This window comes from Cervus elaphus, chromosome 15 (assembly GCF_910594005.1).
Source record: "Cervus elaphus chromosome 15, mCerEla1.1, whole genome shotgun sequence".
NCBI lineage: Eukaryota > Metazoa > Chordata > Mammalia > Artiodactyla > Cervidae > Cervus > Cervus elaphus.
Genome location: NC_057829.1, coordinates 28,150,421 through 28,177,514, shown reverse-complemented (window position 1 = coordinate 28,177,514; position 27,094 = coordinate 28,150,421). Strand labels below are relative to the sequence as shown.

The 27,094-nt window shown below is 38.0% G+C and overlaps 1 protein-coding gene across 5 annotated transcripts in view; it reads left to right on the top strand.

Annotated features, from left to right (window-relative positions):
* The window catches only part of MICU1 (mitochondrial calcium uptake 1), a 214,504-nt gene that overhangs the window by 104,133 nt on the left and 83,277 nt on the right, over positions 1-27,094 (top strand). For all 5 annotated transcript variants that reach the window (XM_043926758.1, XM_043926757.1, XM_043926756.1 and 2 more), the window contains 2 exons: positions 15,529-15,611; positions 22,851-23,048. In XM_043926758.1, the coding sequence (XP_043782693.1) occupies positions 15,529-15,611; positions 22,851-23,048 (281 nt within the window). The remainder of the gene's footprint in view (positions 1-15,528; positions 15,612-22,850; positions 23,049-27,094) is intronic.

The window sequence follows — 27,094 nt, the reverse complement described above, 5'->3', positions numbered from 1 at the left end:
TTAAGGAAATAATGACTGGGACCTTTTTGAACCTTGGGAGAAAGTAGGATATCCAAGTTCATGAAGCTAATTGGCGGCCCCCAAATTTCAGTCCAAAATGATCTTCTCAAAGAGACATTTTAATGAACCTGACCACAATCAAACACAAAGACAGAATTTTTAAAGCGGTAGGAGAAAAAAATCTCTCATATAAGTGAACCCCAATAAAGCTATCTGCTGAATTCTCAACAGAAACCTTGCAGGTCAGGAGAGAACAGAATGATATATTCAAAGTGCTGAAAGAGGAAATCTGCCAAGCAAGAATACTTTACCTAACAAATTTGTTCTTCAAAAATGAATGCAAGATAAATACTTTCCCTAATAAAAGCTGAGGCACTTCATTACCACTAGATCTGCCTTACAGGAAATGCTGAAGGGAGTTCGTCAAGGTAAATTAAAGGATATTAGTAATATAAAACATGAAAATATACAAAACACCAGTGAAGTAACATGGATAGTCAGATTCAGAATACTCTAATATTGCAATATGGTGACATGTTAACCACTTAACTCTAATATAGATATTAAAGGACAAAGTGTTCACATTAGCTATAGCTACAATAATGTGTTAATATACATTGTACATGTATTGTGAAGTCAACAAAATGTTGAGAAAAGAGTAGAATTTTTGTATGCAATCAAAATTATCAGCTTAAAATAGACTTATAGCTATGAGATATTTTGAGCAAGCCTCATGGTAACCACAAAATAAAAACCTCTAGTAGATACACACAAGATAAAAAGAAGGGAATCAAAGTATTTCACTACAGAAAGTCATAAATTCACAAAAGAATATGAGAGGGAGAGAAAGAACAAGGGAACCAAAAAGAAAAAAATTTAACAAGCTAGGAATACTAAATCCTTACCAATAAATGGATTAAATTCTCTAATTAAAAGGTGCAGAGTTGCCGAATGGGTGAAAAAAAACATAAGACCCAATTCTATGCTTCTTGCAAAATACTTCAGCTAAAAGGAATACCTAGGCTCAAAGTGCAGGGATGCAAAAAGATACTCCATGCAAATGAAAACCAAAAGAGGGCGGGAATAGCCGTACCTGGACAAAATAGACTTTAAGTCAAAATCTGTAGTAAAAGATAAAGAAGGTCACTCTATAATGATAATGGGTTTGTGATAAAGGGTTTAATACTTAAGAGCATATGACAATTTAAATATGCAAGAGCACCTAAGTATACTAAGCAAATACAAACAGATCTGAAGGGAGTAATCAACAGCAGTACAATAATAGTAGGGAGCTTCAGTATATAACGTTCAATAATGGATAGATCATCCAGACAGAAAATCGATAGAGAAACATTGAACTGTTCTTGAAACCAAATGGGCCTAACAGACATTTACAAACATTCCATCCAAAAGTACAATATGCATTTATCTCAAGTGCACATGGACATTCTCCAGTATAGATGATATGTTAGGTCACAAAACAAGTGTCAGCAAATTTCAAAAGATTGAAATTGTATCAAGTAACCTTTCTGGCCTCAATAGTAAGAAATCAGAAATCAATAACAAGAAGAAATTTGAGGAATTCACAAATATATGGAAATTAAACAGCACAATCCTGAACCAACCAGTGAGTCAAAAATGAAACCAAAAGTTCAGTTCAGTCACTCAGTCATGTCCAACTCTTTGTGACCCGTGGAATGCAGCACGCCAGGCTTCCCTGTCTATCACCAACTCCCTGAGCTTGCTCAAACTTATATCCATCGAGTTGGTGATGCTGTCCAACTACCTCATCCTCTGTTGTCCCCTTCTCCTCCTGCCTTCAATCTTTCCCAGCATCAGGGTTGTTTCCAATGAGTCAGTTCTGCACATCAGGTGGCCAAAATATTGGAGCTTCAGTTTCAGCATCATTCCTTCCAATGAGTATTTAGGACTGATTTCATTAGGATTGACTGGTTGGATCTCCTTGCAGTCCAGGGGACTCTCAAGAGTCTTCTCCAACACCACAGTTCAATTCTTTGGCACTCAGCTTTCTTAATGGTCCAACTTTCACATCCATACACGACCACTAGAAAAACCATAGCTTTGACTAAATGGACCTTTGTTGCCAAAGTGATGTCTCTGCTTTTTAATATGCTGTCTACGTTGGTCATAGCTTTTCTTCCAAGGAGCAAGCATCTTTTAATTTCATGGCTACAGTCACAGTGATTTTGGAGCCCAATCTGCAGTGATTTTGGAGCCCAAAAATTAAAGTCTCACTGTTTCCTTTCTTTCCCCATCTATTTGCCATGAAGTGATGGGACTAGATGCTATGATCTTTGTTTTTTAAATGATGAATTTTAAGCCAACTTTTTCACTCTCCTCTTTCACTTTCATCAAGAGGCTCTTTAGTTCCTCTTCACTTTCTGTCATAAGGGTGGTGTCATCTGCATATCTGAGGTTATTGATATTTCTCCCAGCAGTCTTGATTCTACCTTGTGCTTCATCCAGCTCAGCATTTCACATGATGTACTCTGCCTATAAGTTAAATAAGCAGGGTGACAATATACAGCCTTGACGTACTCCTTTCCCAATTTGGAACCAGTCTGTTCCATGTCCGGTTCTACATGTTGCTTCTTGACCTGCATACAGATTTCTCAGAAGGCAGGTAAGGTGGTCTGGTATTCCCATCTCTTGAAGAATCTCTTGAAGATAACACCATCATGGTTATCTGGGTCATGAGGATCTTTTTTGTATAGTTCTTCTGTGTTTTCTTGCCACCTTTTCTTTTCAAATAATGATCTTTTTTTTTTTTTTCTGGCATGTGTGCTTTATTTCATTATATATTTGCTTTGGCTAGAACTTTCAAAATATTGTCACTAATAATGAGCATCCCCACTTTATTATATTAAAATAAATGTTTTTGGCATTTTTCAGTTAAGTATATTGTGAATCTTCCTGTCAGATAAACTTTACCGTATTGAATAAGTTCCTTCTATCTCTGTTTCTCAGGGGGAAAAAAAGTTTATTAGGAAAGCTTAAAATTTTGTCAAGTGCTTTTTCAGCATCTTAGCCTGGTGACCAGTGGCTTTATTCCTATGACATAGTTTTATTTTATTATAGTTGTAAAAATTCTGCATTTGCCATTTATTTTACTTGTGTTTGTGTGTGTTGTGTGTGTATGTCTGTTTGTATATCTAATGTCTTTCTAAATTTCCTTTGAAGATTTAAAAAATACATGCAGACTCTGTGGCTCAGATATTAAAGAATCCACCTGCAGTGCAGGAGACCCAGGTTCATTCCCTGGGTTGGAAAAGAAAGTGAAGTAGCTTAGTCATGTCCAACTCTTTGCGACCCCATGGACTGTAGCCTACCACACTCCTCCGTTCATGGGATTTTTCAGGCAAGAGTACTGGACTGGGTTGCCATTTTGGAAAGATCCCCAGGAAAAGGAAATGGCAACCTTCTCTAGTATTCTTGCCTAGAGAATTCCATGGACAGAGGAGCCTGGTGGGCTACAATCTATAGGGTTGCAAAGAGTTGGACACGACTGAGTGACTAACACACTAACATTGACAATATATATCTATCAAATTGAACTTGTGGTTTGTATTATGTAAAGTCTCCATGACCTCATTAAGTTTTCTGTAAAATATGTCATAGACTTAGGATATTACAGTAATTTCTTCTTTATACCTAATATTTTGTTATATATTTTTATGTGATATTATCCTGTACATAAAGATATATAATAGATGTTCTTTATGGATGGTAATTATGAGTAATATGGAAATGGTGTTTGTTCTTAATCCTTCTTAGTCCTTCTTCTGCTCTTGGTTCATTTCTATCTCATATTATTAATACCACCTCTGCTTTCTTTCTGTTTTGTTTTCCTGTATTTCCTCTTATTCTTTACTTTTTGTAGTATTTTGTTTTCAATATATTTCTTATAAATAACAAATGCAATCTGACATGCTCTGTGTCTTCTAATAGAGCAGTTTAGTTCATTTAACTTTGTTGTGATTTATTTGTTCTTCTGTCACGTTATATCTTTTTTCTGTGCTTTCTTCCATTTTTTTCTTTCAAACTTTTGCTTTGTTCATTGAGAGTTTTTCTCCCAAATAATTTGAATGCTCTCCTATTTGTGGTAACCTTTGAATTAATTTAAATATGTATGTCTATATGTATTTATGGGAGTTTGGAGAAGACATGATTTATCTGGGCTTCCCTGGTGGCTCAGACATTAAAGAATCTGCCTGCAGTGCAGGAGACCCAGGTTTGATCCCTGGATCAGGATGTGTGTCTGTATCTGTGGGAGTTCAAGGGTGACATGGCTTTTTGTATAGGACAGAATCATCTATTTCTTTTGATGTCTTCTATTGGAAATCAAGAAATTTATCTTCCATTCACTATCTTCTCTACACTCTGTTTTTACAGTTTTAATCTGGTATTTTTTATTCGAAGTCATTTTTTAAAAATAATTTTACATTTATATATTTTCTCTTTCAGGACTATCTTATACTTTATTATTTTTATAACCACTTTTGTATAATGACTAAGAGTGGTGCATACTCTAGAAGAATGTGTAGATTTGAATCTTGGCTCTTTGATTCTGGACACCCAGTACCTCAGTTCCCTCTTTTTTAACAGGGGATGGATATATTAGTACAGTGTCACAGAATGATTGGGAGGATTAAATAATTTATATAAAGTGCCTGATACATAATAAGCATTTAATAAATGCCACATGCCATGATTGTTTTATTAATAACCATTATTTAAGCTTAACTTCTACTGATTTTATTGCTCACTTAACTTACTGCTCACTTCTTAATTGATCTCATCTTCCCAGTCTTTGTTTTGATTGATTTTTTTTTTTTTTTTTGTCATCTTTGGCTAAAGAATTTCCTCAACCAAGGGTTGGCAAACTTTTTCTTAAAGGGCAAGATAACTATTTTAAGCTTGCTGGCCATAAGGTCTGTGTTACAGCTACTCAGCTATAAGCAGCCATGAACAACACACAAACAAATAGCCAGCACATCATAGTTTACCAATCCCTGCTTATGAATTTTGTTACTGTGTTTTTGTGGAATTTTGTTAGGAAAGTTTTGTGGATTATACAGTTTCTTAGTTCTTGAATGTCTGAGACTATCTTCTGTTGCTAATGTAGTTAAATGATGAGTTGACTTGTATGTAACCCTTAAGATTACTTTCCCTCAAGATTCTATAGTACTTGCTCTGCAGTATCCAAGTGTTGTGGAGAATTATGGTACAACTCAATACTTTTTTCTTTATAACTTTTTTTCCTCCTGGATAATTGGGGCCTCTTTTTCTTTACCCTTGGCATTTGTCGTTTCAATCATGGAGTGTTTCCCCTCCACCATGTTAAAAGAGCAAAGTTAAGAAGAAACACTAGAATACCATTAACTTTGGCTATTTCAGATCACCTTACTGTCTTTTTTCCCTCCACTAAGGAAATTTTCTTGATATTGAACTCCAGAAGTTACCAATAAAAATGTCATACCACTTTATCGTTTCAAATTGCTCATCAGAGAAACTAGATATTTTAAGTGGTAAAATGTTCATTGTTTTATATTATATAGTTTGATTCCCCTGTATTTCAACTTAATGGGAACACACAGCTACACAACTACAGAAAACATATTCAGGAAACAGTCTAATTAACTTACCCTTGTTTGAGCATATTCAGTCACTAAATGGTTATTAACTAAAATTTGTTAATGTAGTCTGAAAGTTATTACAGTGTTTTAAATTGTAATTCTAATACAACCAACTGAGAAAGTCTTGATTTTAACTTTATTTCACACTACAGTGTCTTCTGTAACCAATTGTAGTAGATGTGGATCTTTTCATTTGCCGTTTCACATCTTGCATTTTAAGAATAATCATTTTGATTCCAGAGCAAAATGTTATAGTTATTTTCATCATCTCCAGTGACTTCAGATGGATGGCACAATTAATAGTGGGTATTTTTTAGCCATTAGATTATTCTACAAGACAAAGATGAGGGCAGGCCTGTCTACCGGACTTCTGAGTTGAAGCAGAAAGCGTGCAACTGTTAAGTTTTTGAGCCACTGATACTGTTCATGCTATGTCTTGCTTCCCAGGTAGAGCAGTGGTAAAGAATCCCCCCTGCCAGTGCAGGAGACACAAGAGACATGGGTTCCATCTCTAGGTTGGGAAAATACCCTGGAGCAGGAAATGGCAACCCACTCCAGTATTCTTGCCTGGAAAATCCCATGGACAGAGGAGCCTGTTGGGCTACAGTGTGTGGGGTTGCAGAGTTGGGCAGGACTGAGCACGCCCACACACACGCCTTGCTTCACATAAATGTGGGGTGCTCAGTCTCTTAGTCATGTCTGATTCTTGGCAGCGCCATGGGCTGTGACCTGCCAGGGTTCTCTGTCCATGAAATTTTCAAGGCAAGAATACTAGAATGGGTTGCTATTTCCTGCTCCAGGGGATCTTCTCAACCCAGGGATTGAACCTGCCTGTGTCTCTTGTTGGAGAAGGCAATGGCACCCCGCTCCAGTACTTTTACCTGGCAAATCCCATGGATGGAGAAGCCTGGTAGGCTGCAGTCCATGGGGTCACGAAGAGTCGGACACAGCTGAGCAACTTCATTTTCACTTTCATGCATTGGAGAAGGAAATGGCAACCCACTCCAGTGTTCTTGCCTGGAGAATCCCAGGGACAGGGGAGCCTGGTGGGCTGCTGTCTGTGGGGTCGCACAGAGTCGAACACAACTGAAGCGGCTCAGCAGCAGCAGCAGCAGCAGTGTCTCTCGTGTCTTCTGCATTGGCACGTGGATTCTTTACTACTAGCACCACCTGGGAAGCCCCTCACATAAATATGCCTCTATACAAAGTTAACTATATATAAAAATAAAATATAAAATGTATAGCTTTATTTTTTTTTTTAAGTTTTTTTTTTTTTTAATTTTTTTATTAGTTGGAGGCTAATTACTTCACAACATTTCAGTGGGTTTTGTCATACATTGAAGTGTAAATCTATGGCTGATTCATATCAATGAATGTATAGCTTTATAATAAGAAATATTTCTTGGCTTTGTCCTTATCTTTTATGATTCTTTAAGTCTTTTGTTTTTCAAATATTTGCAGTCTGTTTGCTAGCTATAGTGTTAGCCTGGCATGTAGCATGAAACCTAATATTAGAAAATGCTGAAAAGGTTAATAGATTATCAAAGAGTACCTGTAAAATAGTTACTAACAGAAATCAGATCAGACTTAGAAAGCAAGTATGTCATTGAAAACAAAAATTGATCTGCTCTTGCTTAAGTATGTTTTTTAAAAATTCTTAGGATATTTTCACTTTATGTAGAGTCCTTTGAAAGCTAAATTATCACAGGGAAATACTATAATACAACTACAATGCTTCCACTCTGAGTAAAAAAAAAAAAAGGCAGAAAGATTCCAGACTGTAGCTAGCCATCATACCTTGAAGAATTAAGGAGAATTGAGAGAGGGCAACTTTTTTGAAATCTAATCTTGCAGGTTTTTCTACTCCTTTGCTCTAGCCTAATCAAATTCCTTATGACTATACAGTGGAAGTGAGAAATAGATTTAAGGGACTAGATCTGATAGACAGAGTGCCTGATGAACTATGGATGGAGGTTCGTGACATTGTACAGGAGACAGGAATCAAGACCATCCCCAAGGAAAAGAAATGCAAAAAAGCAAAATGGCTGTCTGAGGAGGCCTCACAAATAGCTGTGAAAAGAAAGGAAGCGAAAAGTAAAGGAGAAAAGGAAAGATATACCCATTTGTATGCAGAGTTCCAAAGAATAGCAAGGAGAGATAGGGAAGGCTTCCTCAGCAATCAATGCAAAGAAATAGAGGAAAACAATAGAATGGGAAAGACTAGAGATCTCTTCAAGAAAGTTAGAGATACCAAGGGAACATTGCAAACATTGCCCATTTATTGCAAAGATGGGCTCAATAAAGGACAGAAATGGTATGGACCTAACAGAAGCAGAAGATATTAAGAAGAGGTGGCAAGAATACACAGAACTGTACAAAAAAAATCTTCATTACCCAGATATTCACAATGATGTGATCACTCACCTAGAGTCAGACATCCTGCAATGTGAAGTCAAGTGGGTCTTAGGAAGCATCACTACGAACAAAGCTAGTGGGAGGTGATGGATTACCAGTTGAGCTATTTCAAATCCTAAAAGATGATGCTGTGGAAGTGCTGCACTCAATGTGCCAGCAAATTTGGAAAACTCAGCAGTGGCCACAGGACTGGAAAAGGTCAGTTTTCATTCCAATCCCAAAGAAAGGCAATGTCAAAGAATACTCAAACTACCGCATAATTGCACTCATCTCACACGCTAGTAAAGTAATGCTCAAAATTCTCCAAGCCAGGCTTCAGCAATACGTGAACCGTGAATTTCCAGATGTTCAAGCTGGTTTTAGAAAAGGCAGAGGAACCAGAGATCAAATTGCCAACATCTGCTGAATCATCGAAAAAGCAAGAGAGTTCCAGAAAAACATCTATTTCTGCTTTATTGACTATGCCAAAGCCTTTGACTGTGTGGATCATGATAAACTGTGGAAAATTCTGAGAGAGATGGGAATACCAGACCATCTGACCTGTCTCTTGAGAAACCTGTATGCAGGTCAGGAAGCAACAGTTAGAACTGGACATGGAACAACAGACTGGTTCCAAAGAGGAAAAGGAGTATGTCAAGGCTATATATTGTCACCCTGCTTATTTAACTTACATGCAGAGTACATCATGCGAAATGCTGGGCTGGATGAAGCACAGGTGGAATCAAGATTGCTGGGAGAAATATCAATAACCTCAGATATGCAGATGACACCACCCTTACGGCAGAAAGTGAAGAAGAACTAAAGAGTCTCTTGATGAAAGTGAAAGAGCAGAGTGAAAAAATTGGCTTTAGGCTCAACTTTCAGAAAACTAAGATCATGACATCTGGTCTCATCACTTCATGGGAAATAGATGGGGAAACAGTGGAAACTGGCTGACTTTATTTTTCTGGGCTCCAAAATCACTGCAGATGGTGATTGCAGCCATGAAATTAAAAGATGCTTACTCCTTGGAAGGAAAGTTATGACGAACCTAGATAGCATATTTAAAAGCAGAAACATTACTTTGCCAACAAAGGTCCACCTAGTCAAGGCTATGGTTTTCCCAGTGGTCATGAATGGATGTGAGAGTTGGACTATAAAGAAAGCTGAGTGCCGAAGAATTGATTGCTTTTGGACTGTGGTGTTTGAGAAGACTCTTGAGAGTCCCTTGGACTGCAAGAATATCCAACCAGTCCATCCTAAAGGAGATCAGTCCTGCATGTTCATTGGAAGCACTGATGTTAGCTGAAACTCCAATACTTTGGCCACCTGATGCGAAGAGCTGACTCATTTGAAAAGACCCTGATGCTGGGAAGGATTCAGGGCAGGAGGAGAAGGGGACGACAGAGGATGAGATGGTTGGATGGCATCACTGACTCAATGAACATGGGTTTGGGTGGGCTCCGGGAGTTGGTGATGGACAAGGAGGCCTGGCATGCTGCCGTTCATGGGGTCACAAAGAGTCGGACACAACTGAGCAACTGAACTGAACTGAATGTGGAAAAGCGAAACATTATGCCCCCTCATATAAGAAAAATGTTAATGTATTAGTCTGCAGAGAAGTCCTACTGTTATTAGAAAGGATCAGTCTTTCCAGAATTAACCATTTTAGAATATTGCATTTACGGGAGCCATTGGTCATCTAAAGTACCCCAGAGAAGGCTATTACAAAATAACCTTGACGTTCTGGAAAGAGGTTCTGAGAAACCTTTAGTAGAGACATGACACTATGTTCTTATGTATTCAGAGGGACATCATAAAGGTGAGAAGCAGTTATATTTTTTATTTCTCTCAAAACTTAGGACAATTTGTAAGAGCTACAAAGAATTAGATTTGAGCTCTACATGAGAAGGTGGTGGTGGGTGTTTGCTCAGTTGTATCCACCTCTGAGCAACTCTATGGACAGTAGCCCGCTAAGCTCATATGTCCATTGGATTCTCTGGCAAGAATGCTGGAGTGGGTTGCCATTTCCTCCTCCAGGGGATATCTTGACCCAGGGATCAAAGCCATATCTCCTGTGTCTCCTTGATTTGACAGTGGAATTCTTTATCACTGAACCACCTGGGAAGCCCATTCTGCATGAGAAGAAAAGTTCAATTAATATGGTCAGCAATGGTTAGACATTATTATTTCCCTCAGAAATAATCAGAAGCTATATGATCATCCTTACAAATTCAGTAGGCAGGTTCATCACTGAATGGAGGTTCATCATACAGTTTTTTCTCCTCACTCAGAGTTCTCTGATATTGCATATTAATTACCTTATTTGTCCTATGCATCATTTTACAATAGGAATAGTAAGGTGGGAATTTTTTTCTTCTTTTTTTTTTTTTTTCATTCATTTTTATTAGTTGGAGGCTAATTACTTTACAATATTGTAGTGGTTTTTGCCATACATTGACATGAATTAGCCATGGATTTACATGTGTTCCCCATCCTGATCCCCCCTCCCGCCTCACTCCCCATCCCATCCCTCTGGGTCTTCCCGGTGCACCAGCCCTGAGCACTTGTCTCATGCATCAAACCTGGGCTGGTGATCTGTTTCACCCTTGATAGTATACTTGTTTCAATGCTGTTCTCTCAAAACATCCCACTCTCGCCTTCTCCCATAGAGTCCAAAAGTCTGTTCTGTACATCTGTGTCTCTTTTTCTGTTTTGCATATTGGGTTATTGTTACCATCTTTTTAAATTCCATATATATGCATTAGTACACTTTATTGGTCTTTATCTTTCTGGCTTGCTTCACTCTGTATAATGGGCTCCCGTTTCATCCATCTCGTTAGAACTGATTCAAATGAATTCTTTTTAATGGCTGAGTAATATTCCATTGTGTATATGTACCATAGCTTCCTTATCCATTTGTCTGCTGATGGGCATCTAGGTTGCTTCCATGTCCTGGCAATTATAAGCAGTGCTGTGATGAACACTGGGGTGCACGTGTCTCTTTCAGATCTGGTTTCCTCGGTGTGTATGCCCAGGAGTGGGATCGCTGGGTCATATGGCAGTTCTATTTCCAGTTTTTTAAGGAATCTCCACACTGTTCTCCATAGTGGCTATACTAGTTTGCATTCCCAGTAAGATGGGAATTTTGTGGTAGGAGAACCAAACTAACAGAAAATAAGAAACTTGTTTAGAATCTAACCTATTCAGTTTTTTTTTGTTCATTCAGTCAGTACTACCAAAAAAGAATTTAAGACATAATAACTCATTAGATTGGAAAAGTCAGAATTAGAGCCCAAGTCTTTTGCATTTTCTATTAAAAAAAAAGTAAGTGAAACAGTCATGACAATTTTGAGACAGCTAATGTTGTTGCTATCTGATTATTTGACTTACATACACAGAAAAACATGGTTTTTTTACTTATTACTAAAACAGTGTAGAAAAATCTACTGTGCTTTTAACAAGTCTAAAGTTGTTATTGCTATTGTCATTATTGTTGATGATAGAATAACATAAAAATGTTTTATTCTACACTAAAACAAGATCTAATGTATCTACATTTACTTGTAGTAAAAACTATCACGGAATTATGGTTAAAGATGTAGAGTGATGAACTTTGTATAGAATCTCATTGTTTTAATCAGTCCCAACATATGATTGTTTTAGATATTGCTGTGCAGAAAATAGATTGAACCATTAACACAAGGATGGGTGGGGCGAAGCTTCACTGTTCACTGTACAAGTAGCCTGAAATTCAAAAGAATTCCCCTCTCTCTACCTTTCCATGGCAGTTGGTTGTGAATTAATGTGAACTCAAGATACTTTTAGCTTTCCAGAGCAGCTAGATTTAAAAATTACTCTGAAGTCTGCTTTCAAAGGGAAACAAGAGAGTACAAGAAAATGGCCTAGCAGCTTATTCCTTTGTAGCATGTTTCACTTAAGGCAAGCTGGTTTTTTACTTGTTTGTCTTGAGTGCTTTGATGTGATCAGCAAATGAAGATTGAACAACCTGAGAAAACTACTAGAAGGACCTTGCATGATGGACTGCTAAGGCCTAAATGAGATCAGAATGTGCATGGCTGCTGTCCTGACATGCTGTATCAGTGACCAGGGCACAAGAGCTCAGCCTGAGAGTGTCAACGCATATTCTTGAATAAACACTCTTACAGTTGTCCCACGTAAAGCAAATACTGTGTTTGAGAGTAAGCCAGGATTAAAAAGATAAAGAAACCTCAAGCAGTACAAGATGTTCTTTGTTTGGTAAAGTGTGTTTAACCTTAGTTGTAGGAGACCATATTAAGTATGAGTTGCCAGAATAACTCATTCAGTCATTTAAATGCCTGTGCATGTGCCATCACAGAACTCGTAAGACAGTAGGAATAGAAGATCATGATAAACATAAAAATTTAAAAACTCTGCATTGTCTCTGTAATCAGTGAAGACAGGGAATGAGAATGCTGCTGTAATTCATGAATAGCAACCCTTTGAGTGCCTCTGGCCAAATCTTCCCCTATTTCTATTCATTTTGTACCACATTTCTCTTGGTGGTGTGATACCACTTTGTCACTACTTCCTCTCTTTTTACTTTCACCTTAAATATTAGCTTCCAACTACTTTCTATCCTTTCTGTACACTTCTCCTCAATCTTCAGTTCTCCTTGGACATCTTCATTTCAGGTCTTTGAAGCTAACCGGGAGGCTCAGTGGTACAGAATCTGCCTGCAATGCAGGAGGTGTGTGTTCGATCCTTGGATCGGGAAGATCCCCTGGAGGAGGGCATGGCAACCCACTCCAGTATTCTTGCCAGGATAATCCCATGGATGGAGGAGCCTGGTGGGCTACAGTCCATAGGATCACAAAGAGTCAGACACGACTGAGCATGCATATGTAGGTGTGTATCTATTCATGGTAGTGTGACTACTAACTTTAAGCTCTGTCTTCTAAGCTTTAGACCCATATTTCCAGCTATCTCCTGAACATTTTCATCAGAATATGCTGTGGACTCCTTGAATTCAGCAGATCTTGTCTGAAATCCTTTTTCCCTCAAATCTTTTACATTGTCTTTTCCTCTTGGTTAATGATATGTAAGCTACCAGGGTAACCTAAGCCAGTCATGCTGTCAGCCTTTTTTACTCTCAGTTCATCACAGCTAATTAGTCATTAAGTTATATACTTTCTGCCTCCTTAAGTTATTTCAAATTTGTTTTCTTCTCTCCATGACCACTGCCATCACCTCAGTTCACATTTTCAAGTTTCAGGAGCTTTAATGATGTTCTCTGAGACTGAATTTTGTTTTCCAGTACATTCTTCATACTGTAGCCAGAGAAGTTCTTTTTAAATGCCTGTGTGATTGTGGCACTCCCCTACTTAAGACTTTCAGCGGCCTCACATTATCTGCAGTTGTTAAAATTTCCCAAGTATCTACAAGGATTAGGTAAATAATGTATGTGAGTGAAGTGAGCTAAGTTTGTGAGACAATAGGGAAGAACAGAATTTATATTCAGAATTTTTAAAAAACATGACAAACCCATTACAGAATCTGATGTTGCCTATGCCTATGATTACAACTAAGCTTAAACTACTGAGCGTTGCACATGCAATGTTTCTTTGATGTCAGGAATGTCCTTTAGATGAAACTTGAAACTCTAAGCTATTTCAGAGACTGACATAACCAGTGAGTCATGTTTTGTTGTTTTGTTTCTAAGTTAGAACATACCAGAATGCAGAGTATGTGTTTATTATTGTAAGAACCACAATTTTCATATTGGAGGCTGTGGAACATAATGAATAGTTTATGGGCTTTGAAGTCATTGTTGACCTCAGTCACTTACCAGTTCTGTTTGTTGCCTATTAGTTGTGTGAATTTGAGTGAGTCATTTAGTGGCTTGGAACCCCAACATCCTACTCTGTTTAAAAAAAAAATAAGAAAGAAATAATTTTAGGATTGAGAGTTCAAAATTAGAAAACAGCCTAAAATTATCCAGTTCAGTGCTTGGCACATAGTAACTCTTCAGTAGAAGATAGCATCCAGACAAATGGGAATAATTTAAGAAGTGACAATAAATATACAAAAATCTAATCCCCACCCCCCTGCCCTGCATCCTTCTTAGCAGTCATACTGGTGGCCTAAGAAAAGCAAACCTGTTGGAAGCCATTAGCAAGTGAAACAGGCAGTTGGAAACTGAGAAACATGTGATTCACCCAGGCAACTAAAAACCGGGAGCTGACCCACCTAGTAGGCTAGCTAGCTGAAAATGGAATTTAAGCTTAGACAGTGTTGATACTGACAAATTAATGAGCAAGACAGGAATATGAACTGTGTACAGTAATGCATAATATACTAAGCCCTTGTTTACTTTTTTGTCTACATATTGTCTTTAATTTTTTTAACTAAAAGTGATATTAACTGAAAATTTAATTCAGCAGTATTAGGATGTATATAGGAAATTTTACTTTTATTTTCTATAGCTATATAAATTTGAAGCACCGAAGGAAGTAAGTGACTTAGTTTTCTTTTTTTTGGCCATGCCACACAGCTTCTGGGATCTTAGTCACCCAACTGGGGATTGATCCTGGGCGCCTGCAGTGACTGTGCCACATCCTAACCCCTGGACCACCAGGGAAGTCCCTAGTTTTCTTTACTAGAATATTTAGCAGGGTAAGCAAGGAGAGGAGGGCTGTTGAATTTATATTTTATCCTAATGTACAAATATAATAATTTTATTTTGATTGATCTGGGGACATTAAAGAAGTCTTGAAACACTTTCACCATTCACTTAAGGGAAAAAAATATACCGTCTTCTCAAGCTTTGCATTTTTCATTTTGATTTTTAAACATTTAAGTATACTTTACTCAGTAATTTATGTATCAAGCTGACACAATTAAAATAGGGGACTGGGTATCTGACAGTATGCTTTTCTGCCTTACCACAGAGCTATAGTGACATTGAGGAGAATGGTATCAATAAAGTGTTGATAATAACCTGTTTGCAGAGTGATATCCACTGAACTCCCAATTGTACTTACAATGGAGAGACTAGAAAGAACAAGGTAGAAAGCTTGCTTGTTTTAAAAGGGCAAGACAAAGATAGTTTCAGCTTCTTACTTTGCAGCAGTATATCTTACCCCAAATAGACTTTCATGCCCAGATAAATAGCACTGTATTTAAGTAACAGAACAACATTAATGTTATTCAATTAAGAGAGGATGGTTTCTAAGAAAGTATTTAAGAGAGTGTTGAAACACAAAGATAGATAAGTACTATCTTTACTGACCATGGTAAAATTCTCTTGGCTTTAAGAACTGTTGCTAAAAGGTTAATCAAGATAAATGTGGTGGCATTCTTTGACCTGAAGTTACATTTTAATGTTTAACCATCCTTTTGTCTTAAAAAGCAATGATTTTTTACTTTTGGTCAACACCTTCTAAATATTTTTGTCTTTCCTCCCTCCTTCCCTCCTGTCCTTTCTAACTTACAGCTCCTCAGAGAAATTTTGAAATTGCCTTCAAGATGTTTGACTTGAATGGAGATGGAGAAGTAGACATGGAAGAATTTGAACAGGCAAGTTTTCCTGGAAATTTCCTTTAAATACATTAATGTTTAACACATTTTCATGTGCCTTGGAGTTACTTTGGCCTTGATAGTATATTCTGATGCTATCCAATTTTTGGAGTACCTAAAGTATCATTTTTCAGAATTATCTCCACTTACAATAGGTGAGGGTTTTTTGTTTGTTTTTACTCTAAATGTAAGGAATTATTTCAGCATATGATTCAGGTCAAGGTTGCTCTAATTCCCCAACATGAATTAGACTCTAATGTTGAGAGGCTAAGTTATGGCTCTTCAATCATATATTAGTCAGTATTTATTAAATAGCTTCTTTGTGCCAGTAAATTCCAAAATACAAGGATGTATGACATATGTTCTGAAAGGATACCTATGAGGGAAGGAAAGATGATACCATACCTTTTACTGTAGCAGGTTCTACCCATAAATGTATATGCTGTGCTGTGCTTAGTCACTCAGTTGTGTCTGATTCTTTGCAACACCATGGACTGCAGCCCACCAGGCTCTTCTTTTCGTGGGATTCCCCAGGCAAGAATACTGGAGTGGGTAGCCATTCCCTTCTCCAGGGGATATCTTCCTGACCCAGGGATTGAACTTGGGTCTCCTGCATTGCAGGCAGATTCTTTATCATCAGAGCCACCAGGGAAGGCCATAAATGTATATAGTTTCTTCTGAATTCTAGGAAGAGATTACATTTCCATCACACTTCTGTCCTTGGAGGGTAATGGTACCTCTCCAGGTATACTTATTATGATTAATAGAAGTGTTTTCAAAACAGTAAAAAATATATATGTGCAAGAAAATACTTTTGTATTCAAAATGAGTAATGGGGCAAAAAGGAAGTAGGAGAAAGTATCAGGTTCAGTTCAGTTCAGTCGCTCAGTCGTGTCCGACTCTGCGACCCCATGAATTGCAGCACGCCAGGCCTCCCTGTCTATCACCAACTCCCGGAGTCAACCCAAACCCATGTCCATCGAGTCAGTGATGCCATCCAACCATCTCATCCTCTGTCGTCCCCTTCTCCTCCTGCCCCGAATCCTTCCCAGCACTACGCTCTTTTCCAGTGAGTCAACTCTTCGAATGAGATGGCCAAAGTATTGGAGTTTCAGCTTCAACATCAGAACTTCCAATGAACACCCAGGACTGATCTTTAGGATGGACTGGTTGGATATTCTTGCAGTCCAAGGGACTCTCAAGAGTCTTCTCCAACACCACAGTCCAAAAGCATCAATTCTTCGGCACTCAGTTTTCTTTATAGTCCAACTCTCACATGCATACATGACCACTGGAAAAACCATAGCCTTGACTAGATGGACCTTTGTTGGCAAAGTAATGTTTCTGCTTTTAAATATGCTATCTAGGTTCGTCATAACTTTCCTTCCAAGGAGTAAGCATCTTTTAATTTCATGGCTGCAATCACCATCTGCAGTGATTTTGGAGCCCAGAAAAATAAAGTCAGCCAGTTTCCACTGTTTCCCCATCTATTTCCCATGAAGTGATGAGACCAGATGTCATGATCTTAGTTTTCTGAAAGTTGAGCCTTAAGCCAATTTTTTCACTCTGCTCTTTCACTTTCATCAAGAGGCTCTTTAGTTCCTCTTCACTTTCTGCCATAAGGGTGGTGTTGTCTGCATATCTGAAGTTATTGATATTTCTCCCGGCAATCTTGATTCCACCTTGTGCTTCTTCCAGCCCAGCGTTTCTCATGATATACTCTGCATATAAGTTAAATAAGCAGGGTGACAATATACAGCCTTGACGTACTCCTTTTCCTCTTTGGAACCAGTCTGTTGTTCCATGTCCAGTTCTAACTGTTGCTTCCTGACCTGCATACAGGTTTCTCAAGAGACAGGTCAGATGGTCTGGTATTCCCATCTCTTTAAGAATTCTCTACAGTTTATTGTGATCAATACACAGAGACAAATATTTCAAAATACCTATAGATATTTATTCAATTTGCAGGCTATGTCCATCTAATACCTTCAGTTTTCTGTAATTCTGCACTTAACTGATATTACTGGGTGGCCTCAAATGATTGTAAATAGAACTTATTTTCATATTTTAAATTTTATTTTATACAGAACTATTTTACTTTACACAGAACTATTTTATTTTTATTGAGACATAGTTAACTTATTATATTAGTTTTAGGTGTGTGATGTAATGATTTGACTTATATATATATATTACAATGTTACCACAATAAGTTTAGTTAATATTCATCATCACACAGTTATAATTTTGTTTTTCTTGTGATGAGAACTTTTAAGATCTACTCTCTTAGCAACTTTCAAATACACAATTTTGTTTTGCTGACTATAGTCTCCATGCTTACCTCCCCAAGTCTTGTTTATCTCATAACTAGAAGTTTATACCTTTAGACCACCTTCATTCCTTTTGCCCACCCTCAACCCCTCGCTTCTGGCAACCAACGATCTGTTCTCTATATCTATGAGTTCAGCTGTTTTTTGGATTCCACATATAATTGAGATCATATAGTATTTGCCTTTCTCTGTCTGACATTTTATGTAGCATAATGTCCTCAGTGTTTATCCATGTTGTCACAAATGGCAAAATTTCCTTCTTTTATCATGTCTGAATAACATTCCCGTGTGTGTGTGTATGTGTGTGTGTGTGTGTGATATGTTCTGTATCCTTCATCTGCCAGTGGGACACTTAGGTGGTTTCCATGTCCTGGCTATTGTAAATAATAATGCAGTGTATATGGTGGGGAGCTGAAGATATCTGTTGGACACAGTGATTTGATTTCCCTTGGATAAATACTCAGTAGTGGAGTTGCTGAATATGGTAGTTCTGGTCTTAATGTTTGAGAAACTTTCATGCTGTTTTCCATAATGGCTACACCAGTTTACATTTCCACTAGTAGTACATGAGAGTTCCCTTTTCTCCACATTTTTGGCAGTATTTTTGGCATTGCTGTTGATAGGCTGAATGACTCGTAGCAATCACTTCATCATTCTGTTCACCTGACAGAGAAGGGAATATAAATTTCATCTAATATGATCCCCTGATAACTGGATGTGTTAAACTAATGTGACTTGTAATATTGATCACAAGAAATTTTGATGTAAAAACTCTTTAGAAAAATAATTATAAGGTGACTCGGGGATAAATAGCTCTTATTAGAAGTTTCTCAGCTTCATCTTTCTGTGTTTTACATTTTTGGGCAATATAATAATTCATTAGGTTGAAAGTGCACTAAGTTTTCAATCATTCAAACTTTGCTTTGATTTCTAGCTAAATAGGTATTTTCTTGACAGTGTGTTTGTCGAGCTTATTTTAAAAAGTTAAACAGACCAATATGAAGACACACACATTTCATCATTATGTGTCTTCCAAGTGAAGGTGACATGAGGCAAACTAATACCTGATGTTACTCTTTCATTCATCATTTTCAAAAATCACTTTCATCGTGCATAAACATAAATTACTAAAAAGCATTACTCAGACTTCCCTGGTGGTCCAGTGGTTAGAACTCTGCACTCCCACCACAGGAGGAATGGGTTCAATCCCTGGTCCTTAGGGGTCAGAGAAGATCCCACATGCTGTGTGGCACAGCCAAAATAAATAAATAATAAAAAATAAACTAAAAAGCATTCCTCAACTCTAAAGTGTGAGCTTTCTCTGATCTTTCTTCCGCATGGATCCTTTTCTTTAACCCATTTCTTAGTAGATCATAAAATAGAACTAACCTAGCCAAAAGATCAGAGAAAGCAATAGCAGCCCACTCCAGTACTCTTGCCTGGAAAATCCCATGGACGGAGGAGCCTGGTGGGCTGCAGTCCATGGGGTGGCTAAGAGTCGGACAGGACTGAGCGACTTCCCTTTCACCTTTCACTTTCATGCATTGGAGAAGGAAATGGCAACCTACTCCAGTGTTCTTGCCTGAGAATCCCAGGGACGGGGGAGCCTAGTGGGCTTCTGTCTGTGGGGTCACACAGAGTCGGCCATGACTGAAGTGACTTAGCAGGAGCAGCAGCGGCCAAAAGATATTTTTTTAAAAAGCTTATAACTGTCAGGGCTACATTCACCCAGGCCATGATAGAAATTTCTTTAGTATTAAAGTGTGAGGAATAATACCTGTCAGTTGTGAGACAGAGAAAGGGGATGAAATTTTCACACAGACTCTCGGCACCACACTTTTGAAGCTAACACACAGTTTCCACCCTAGGAAGTGTATAAGCTACAATATTATAGCACAGGCAAAATTTAAATCATGACAGGTCCTGACAGTGGTACTCAATATTGATTCACTGCTACTGAAAAATTCTTCAGTTCTCACAGTTAGGCAGAGAAAATGCATTGTGTATTGCCTTCAAATATCAGCAGCACTGCACTGATTATCCTATATTTCAATTTGAAGTCTAAAAATCTTCAACGTAAATAATTTGAAAATCCATCTTTCAAGTCTCTATGTGCATGAAAAACAAACATCAGTCTTATTCACTTGATAAAACATGAACCCAGAAAAAAATCATAATCAGAAGTATTTGTGATATTAACATAGTTATAAGGAAACTTAGAGACAGTGTCCTCTAACCGTGAACGTTTCCAGTGAGAAAACTAAGGCCCAAAGAAGTTAAATGACCTATATAAATTGTGCTTGTACTGCAGAACAACATAATTAGACCTCATGTTTCCTTATTCCTCATCTCATGTCTTTCCACTATACTACTGTTACTTTTTAGAGCCAGGACCATTCAGTTGTGTTAAGTAAGTCTTTTGTATGGTCATAGGTAATAAATAAAATAAATAAAAGACATTTAACTAAAGTAAATCCATTATTACAAATCTTAAGTTTTTAAATATTATACTTTTCTAATTTAGCAATTTAAAAATCATTATTCACAAGGCTATACATATTATTTATCTATGTAATATCTGTCTTTACATATCACAATTTTATTCTGAATAGTTGTTTTTATTAGCTTGTAAAGAGGTAGAAAAGACTGCAGGAACCAGTCGGGGGGGAAAATTCTATAGCAATCATAGACTTGCATCAAAAAGCTCATTTTGTATATCAATAGTTAGGCCATGGTTGCTAGCCCCCAAAATTATTCTTTCTCAAAATCTCATTTAAAATTTCTCAAAGATTAAACTAACTCCCCATCTTCTCTTGGAGAATTGCTCCGTACCAACTTTATATTTTGCATTATCATTCTATTTAATGTGTTACCTCTCTTAGATATCAAGTATTTGCCTATAGCTGTACTGCCGCTCATCACAACTGGAGAGTCAATAGTAGAAGTGTGAAATTTTTAAACGTCTTCTGAGGTATTGAAGGCATTACTGTGAGGTTGATGGTTATTTTAGTGTTGTGTGTGAGGTTTTGAGCCTAAAACAAATGCATACTTTTTTCTCAAGAGAGATTTTTAAGAGCATCCCAATTATAAAGGTGTCAGGCATGTGTGTTACCGGTTCTATTACTTGCTGGCTACTTGACTCCAAGCAGGTTACTTAACAGCATACCTCAAATTCCTCATCTGTAAAATGAGGATAATCATTGGACTTATCTCATAGGATTGTTGTAAGCATTAAAAGAGAGAATTGATTATGATTATGTCCCAGAAAAGAGCAGAGTGGTTTAAAATCTCCTTGGCGGAGCGGTGACAGCCACCAGGGAAGTCCATCCATCACAGACAGAGGCATAGCCCCACTTACCCAACAGTAGGAAGTATTGTGGGAGTTGACGTAGGAATGTGCACATTGATGAGACCAAGCAGCAGGAGTTGATTATGCGGCTTCATCTTCAAGAGGCTCATCCGGGATCTCCTTTTCCTTCTTCTTAAGGATGGTCTTAGTCTCTCGAGAGTCGGTGGGGTCCCTCTGTGCAGTCCACTCAGCTTTTTCTGAGTCTGCGTGGTATGCTCTCTTCACCCTCATATGATGGATCCAAGGGGCAATACCTGCGACTTTAACTGCAGTAGGGGTAGTTAGAATAACAGTATAAGGGCCCTTCCACCCAGGTAAATCTACCTTATTTACATGCTAAGTGGACAAGATCTGTGTTTCAATGGTATGAGTATATTGTTGCCTTATTCATACCCTCTAAAGGGACAACAGATATTATGATTAAAGTAGAGGCCTTGACTAATTTCACAAAACAGGCCCTCCTAGATAGAACAAAAGCCATCCAAGCCTTAAATAAAGAGCGAATCCAAATGAGAAAAGCAGTAATTCAAAATAGAATGGCTTTGGACATACTCACAGCTGCTCAAGGAGGGACCTGTGCTATAATTAAGGTTGAATGTTGTGTATGCATTCCTGACTTATCTGGTAATGTATCACTGCTTTAGATGACGTGAAAAACCAGGTAAAAGCAATGTCAAAAGAAAACATTCCTTTCTGGACTTCGGTCCTATCTTGGGTGAAGGGGGATTGGTGGAAAACTATATTTACCATTGTTATAGTTGCCTTGATATTTCTGCTTTGTGGACCCTGAATTTTACAATGTATTATGAACTTTGTAACCCGAAGGTTGATGTCATTCTCCCAAATTGGTGGTCGGGGAGTCAGGGTGCAATATATCCCTATGAATGATGCTCATAATATGAGTTAAGAGCATCAAGAAGGGGGAATGAAGAAGGAAACAGACAGAGCTGGACTCTGTCTTAGGCCAGACTGCGAACGTTAGGCTACACTCATGGTCACCCTCCCAATGGACTCTGAACTTTGTGCCCGGAGTCTATAGAAATGGCATACCAATGGAAAACCAGACCCCCTGGATAAAAGAGCCTCAGGACTTATACTTGGACTCCCTGTTGCCTAAAAGAATATACTAATTATCTCTGTAACAGAACAAAGTGGTAAATTCCAGTATGTTTATCGCGATATGACCACAGGCCTATTGATAAATATCCACTGTTTATCTAGTCTTGTGACACATGAATTATGGGTTAACTTTGATCGTGTCTCTCTTCTACCTTGTCCAGACTAGTTTCAAGGAATTTGAGGAGGTGGGTTTGAGCAGGTACACTTAGGGTATATAAGATTTTCACAAAAACTGGTCGGGGTCCTTGGCTAAGAGTAGACTTTGCCTTGGGCCCACCAGTGTAATAAACTGCACTCCACTAAAAAAAATAATAATAAAATAAAAGAGAGAATTGTAGCACAGTGTAGGCAGATAGTAACCAGTTGATTGTTATTACTGTTACTTTTCTACATTTTCTACCTTGTAATATTTTTCTGGACTGGGGTTTGCTTCTCCATTAGGTTCAGAGCATTATTCGCTCCCAAACCAGCATGGGAATGCGTCACAGAGATCGTCCAACAACTGGTAACACCCTCAAGTCTGGCTTGTGTTCAGCCCTCACAACCTACTTTTTTGGAGCTGATCTCAAGGGGAAGCTGACAATCAAAAACTTCCTTGAATTTCAGCGTAAACTGCAGCACGATGTTCTGAAGCTAGAGGTAGGTATTTCTTGGACTTCAGGACACTGTCCACCATGTACCCACAAAGAGACTCTGGGCTGGGAGGGGCCTGCAGTATAGTTATTCTTTTTATCTAGCTTCAATCATGAGAACTGATTGGTTTGAATCTTATCAGTGATCTGCAGCCTGACAGCAAGTAGGAAATAATATTCTAGGACTGAAAGCCCAAGAAGTCTAAATTGAAAATCTTAGTTGTCTCTGAATACTCAGCTTGAGGAACAAGAAATTCAGGAGTCAGAGCAGTTCTCAACCTGAGCATGTATGCTTATTGTGTAAAAGGCACTAGGGGATGAAGGCAAGGAGGATAATAAGGAGCTCTTTCTATGAAAGTTTACAAAGGTAATAACAGCTGGAAACACAAAAGGTCAGAAATAAAGATGTATGTACTCAGAGTTACAAAGGTGTCATACTGGGTTTGGGGATTTACTTTTCCACTTAAAGTTTAGACCGTCATGGTGTTCAGTTCCTGGACACAACTCTGTAAGAGTATTATTACCTTTTCCTGTGCCTGAATTAATTACTTTTGGGATTAGTTGGCTACTGAGTCTGTTTGATTCAAAACATGCATTAAATGCCTTTTGTATGCATTTTTGTTTGAGGACAAAAAATGAAGTCTCTGATTTCTTCAGATTTTAAAAAATTCCCTTATGCTGGTGTTTCTCCACCCCTCTTTTTTGGTTAACATATGCCCTGCTTTTAATGTTGTTTGAAATTTTAAAACATTAAATACTGTGACTGAAAACACATAAAAGTATTGGATAAAAGTGCTGCTTTGTTTTTAAACTCTGAATATTACTTCTCTATCTGCTCTCCCATCTTTCCCCCGAGATTCTAGTATACTACTCCCACCTCTTCCTCCCACTTACCTCAGTTGAGACAGTTTGAAAAATCCTAACTGAATTCCCATTATTGATCAGAACAGTGTTTAATATTCATTCTCTAGAAGAGAGGCAGAAGAATAGGTCATACTAAAAATCAAATCTAACTTTAGAATGTGCTTTCACACTGTTTTTTTTTTGAAATAGTATAATTAATATTTAAGGAATGTACCTTAAAATAGCAAAGTAATGGTTCTCCACGATTCAGCCTCCTTCAAGAGTCTCTTGTAGCCCCTGTAATAGTTGGTAAGTATTTATTTATTTTATATATAGTTCAGGGGGCACAAAACTTTACCTCTATCCTCCTGGGGTCTCCACCTGAACCTGAGTTTTAAATTAATGTAAGACAGATTAACAAGGGGAAAGGATACAGATTTTTACACATACATGGGAATCCCCGTAAAAAAATGAAGACCCAAAGAAGTGGCTTGGACTAAGTGTTTACATACTAAGTTGAGCAAAGAGAAGCAACTTAGCTTTGTGAAATTCGCATTCTTATCACCAGAAAAAGGGAGTCAAAGTCAAGCGTTATCTGTGCAAACAGATTTTGTTAAACTAATTCTTATCTTCCTTTAGTCCCCCATATGTTTTAGTTACTTGTCCACAGTTGCCTTTCTTTGATTCTTTCCTCCCGGTATAAGGAGGACATCTTTCACATGAGAGTTTTACATCCTGCTTTCAGGAGTCCAGTTGTTTTTGTGTAAAGAGTTCCTATGTACTAGGATTCTAGACATATGCCTTGGCCCCTTGTATGCATACCTGGAATGGTCTTCTTGGGAAACATTATAACATAATTTGGGAATGTGAAATTATTTAACTTGTTAATTATATAATTACAACTTAGCATGGAGTATACATCCATAAAATGTAGTTAGGAAAAAACACAAGTCAGAATGGCAATTTTAACAAACTTTAAACAACAGTATGGGGTCATCAGAATATGGAGCAGATGCCAACTTTACCACAGTCTAGCCTGACACTCATTCGTGGGCACATGTCAGAGTCTCAAGAGACAGAGCATGGACCTTTGTCTTTTATCCTGAGATGCTGGAGAGCTTAAAGCCCACTAACATACCATGTAGATTGCCAATGAAGTAGAATGTTATAAAGCAGATTAGGGATTTCATACATGTGTACCTGCACATAGACTACACCCAAATGCTGAAGAAAAGAGATCTAAAAGACAGTTATATCTAAGATATTTACTCTAGAAAGCTGTCTTCTATTTCACATTGACTTGGATTATCTGTAGTCTTTGGGCCAAGACATACCAAAACTGTTTCTGTTTGACAATCCACAATCCCTCATGTGAGGGAACCAACAGACTTTTGTGAAAGAACCCAGCCTACCACATAATAAAAATCCTATTTACTACATAAAAATGTTTACTAATCTTAAGTCCATTCCCATTTAATGGCACAAGATCAATGAATAAGCCTCCTTACGAATAACCCCCATATTTAAATTTTCATGGCTCAGTGCTGTGTCTTCCTAACTAGATGTATAATTCTTTGAGGAGTTATGAATAACAGAAAGACCAAAGGCTCTGGTGTACTCATAGTGAGACCTTGGTTAAAATTTTCTTTCTACCACTTACTGGCTGTCTGTGATGAGTTATTTATTCTCTCAAAGCCTAGATTCTCCTTTGTACAACATGAAGAAGTGAAGTGAAGTCGCTCAGTCGTGTCCAACTCTTTGCAACCCCATGGACTGTAGCCCACCAGGCTTCTCCATCCATGGGATTCTCCAGGCAAGAATACTGGAGTAGGTTGCCAGTTCCTTCTCCAGGGGATCTTCCCTACCCAGGGATCGTACCCAGGTCTCCCGCATTGCAGGCAGACACTTTAACCTCTGAGCCACCAGGGAAGCCCAACATAGTGGTGGTTAAGTGAGATGGTGTTTCTTATCGGCTGAATTGTGTCCGTCCCTCCCCATCCCTACACCAGAGTTTCTGTATTGAATCCCCAAACCCAATTTGAAGATAGCTATGATTAAGTTAAAATGAGGCTATTAAGGTAAGCCTTAATCCTATCTTACTGGTAACCTTATAAGGAATGGAAATTTGGAAAGAGACACAGACACACCAGGCGTGTACTTAAACAGAGGGACAACCGTGTGAAGAGACAGCAGGAGGATAGTCAACTGCAAACCAAGGAGAGAGGCTTCAGAGGAAAGCAACTTGGCCTATACCTTGATCTTGGACATCCAGCCTCCAGAGCTGTGAAAAAATTAATTTCTGCTGTTTGTCACCCAGTTGGTAGTATTTTATTATGGCAGCCTCACTGAACTAACACAGTGATGTGTGCCTGAAACACTTGGCATGTACCATGCCTTTAATAGTTATCCTTCCACCTTCTTTTATACACCCTCTACCCTTCGTGTATCAATCGGCACATAGTAGACACGTAAACCGGAGAAGGCAGTGGCACCCCACTCCAGTACTCTTGCCTGGAGAATCCCATGGACGGAGGAGCCTGGTGGGCTGCAGTCCATGGGGTCGCACAGAGTTGGACACGACTGAGCAACGTAGCAGCAGCAGCAGCAGACATGTAAACAGATCATCCTAGACGAATGACCGAAAAGCCTTACTTTCATTTTGAAAGAGTTTTCTGATAAAACATCTGGAAAATGGAAGCAATTTTGTTTATGAAACACTTTTAATTTTACATTTTGAAGTTTAGGTAATTTCTCCCCTCACTGAATATGAAATATAGTATTATCACAGCCAAGAGGAAAATAGAAGTGATTAACACTATCTTAACTTTCACATGGGTTTTATAAGTTCCATCATTCTATTTATCTCTTACCAGTTTTATTTCATTGCTTACTAATCTACTTTAAAATTTTAGATCAAGGAGATTTATAGCTCCATTTAGTTATTTCTATCTTCTTCTCACCACAGTAGCTTTGAGAGTGAAGAGAACACTATTTATCTGTCAAATTTAATTTCCACACGGGTCAGGGAAGGGAAAAAGTCCATGAACAATATCTACTGAATGCCTACTATGAGCCAGACAATGTGTAGATATGTGTAGATATGTAGATATGTGTAGATATGACATGCCTTCTTTATTTTATTTTATTTTTTTTGTGAGTTAAGTTTTATTTGGGGCTAAATGAGGACTGCAGGCCAGGAGGCAGCATCTC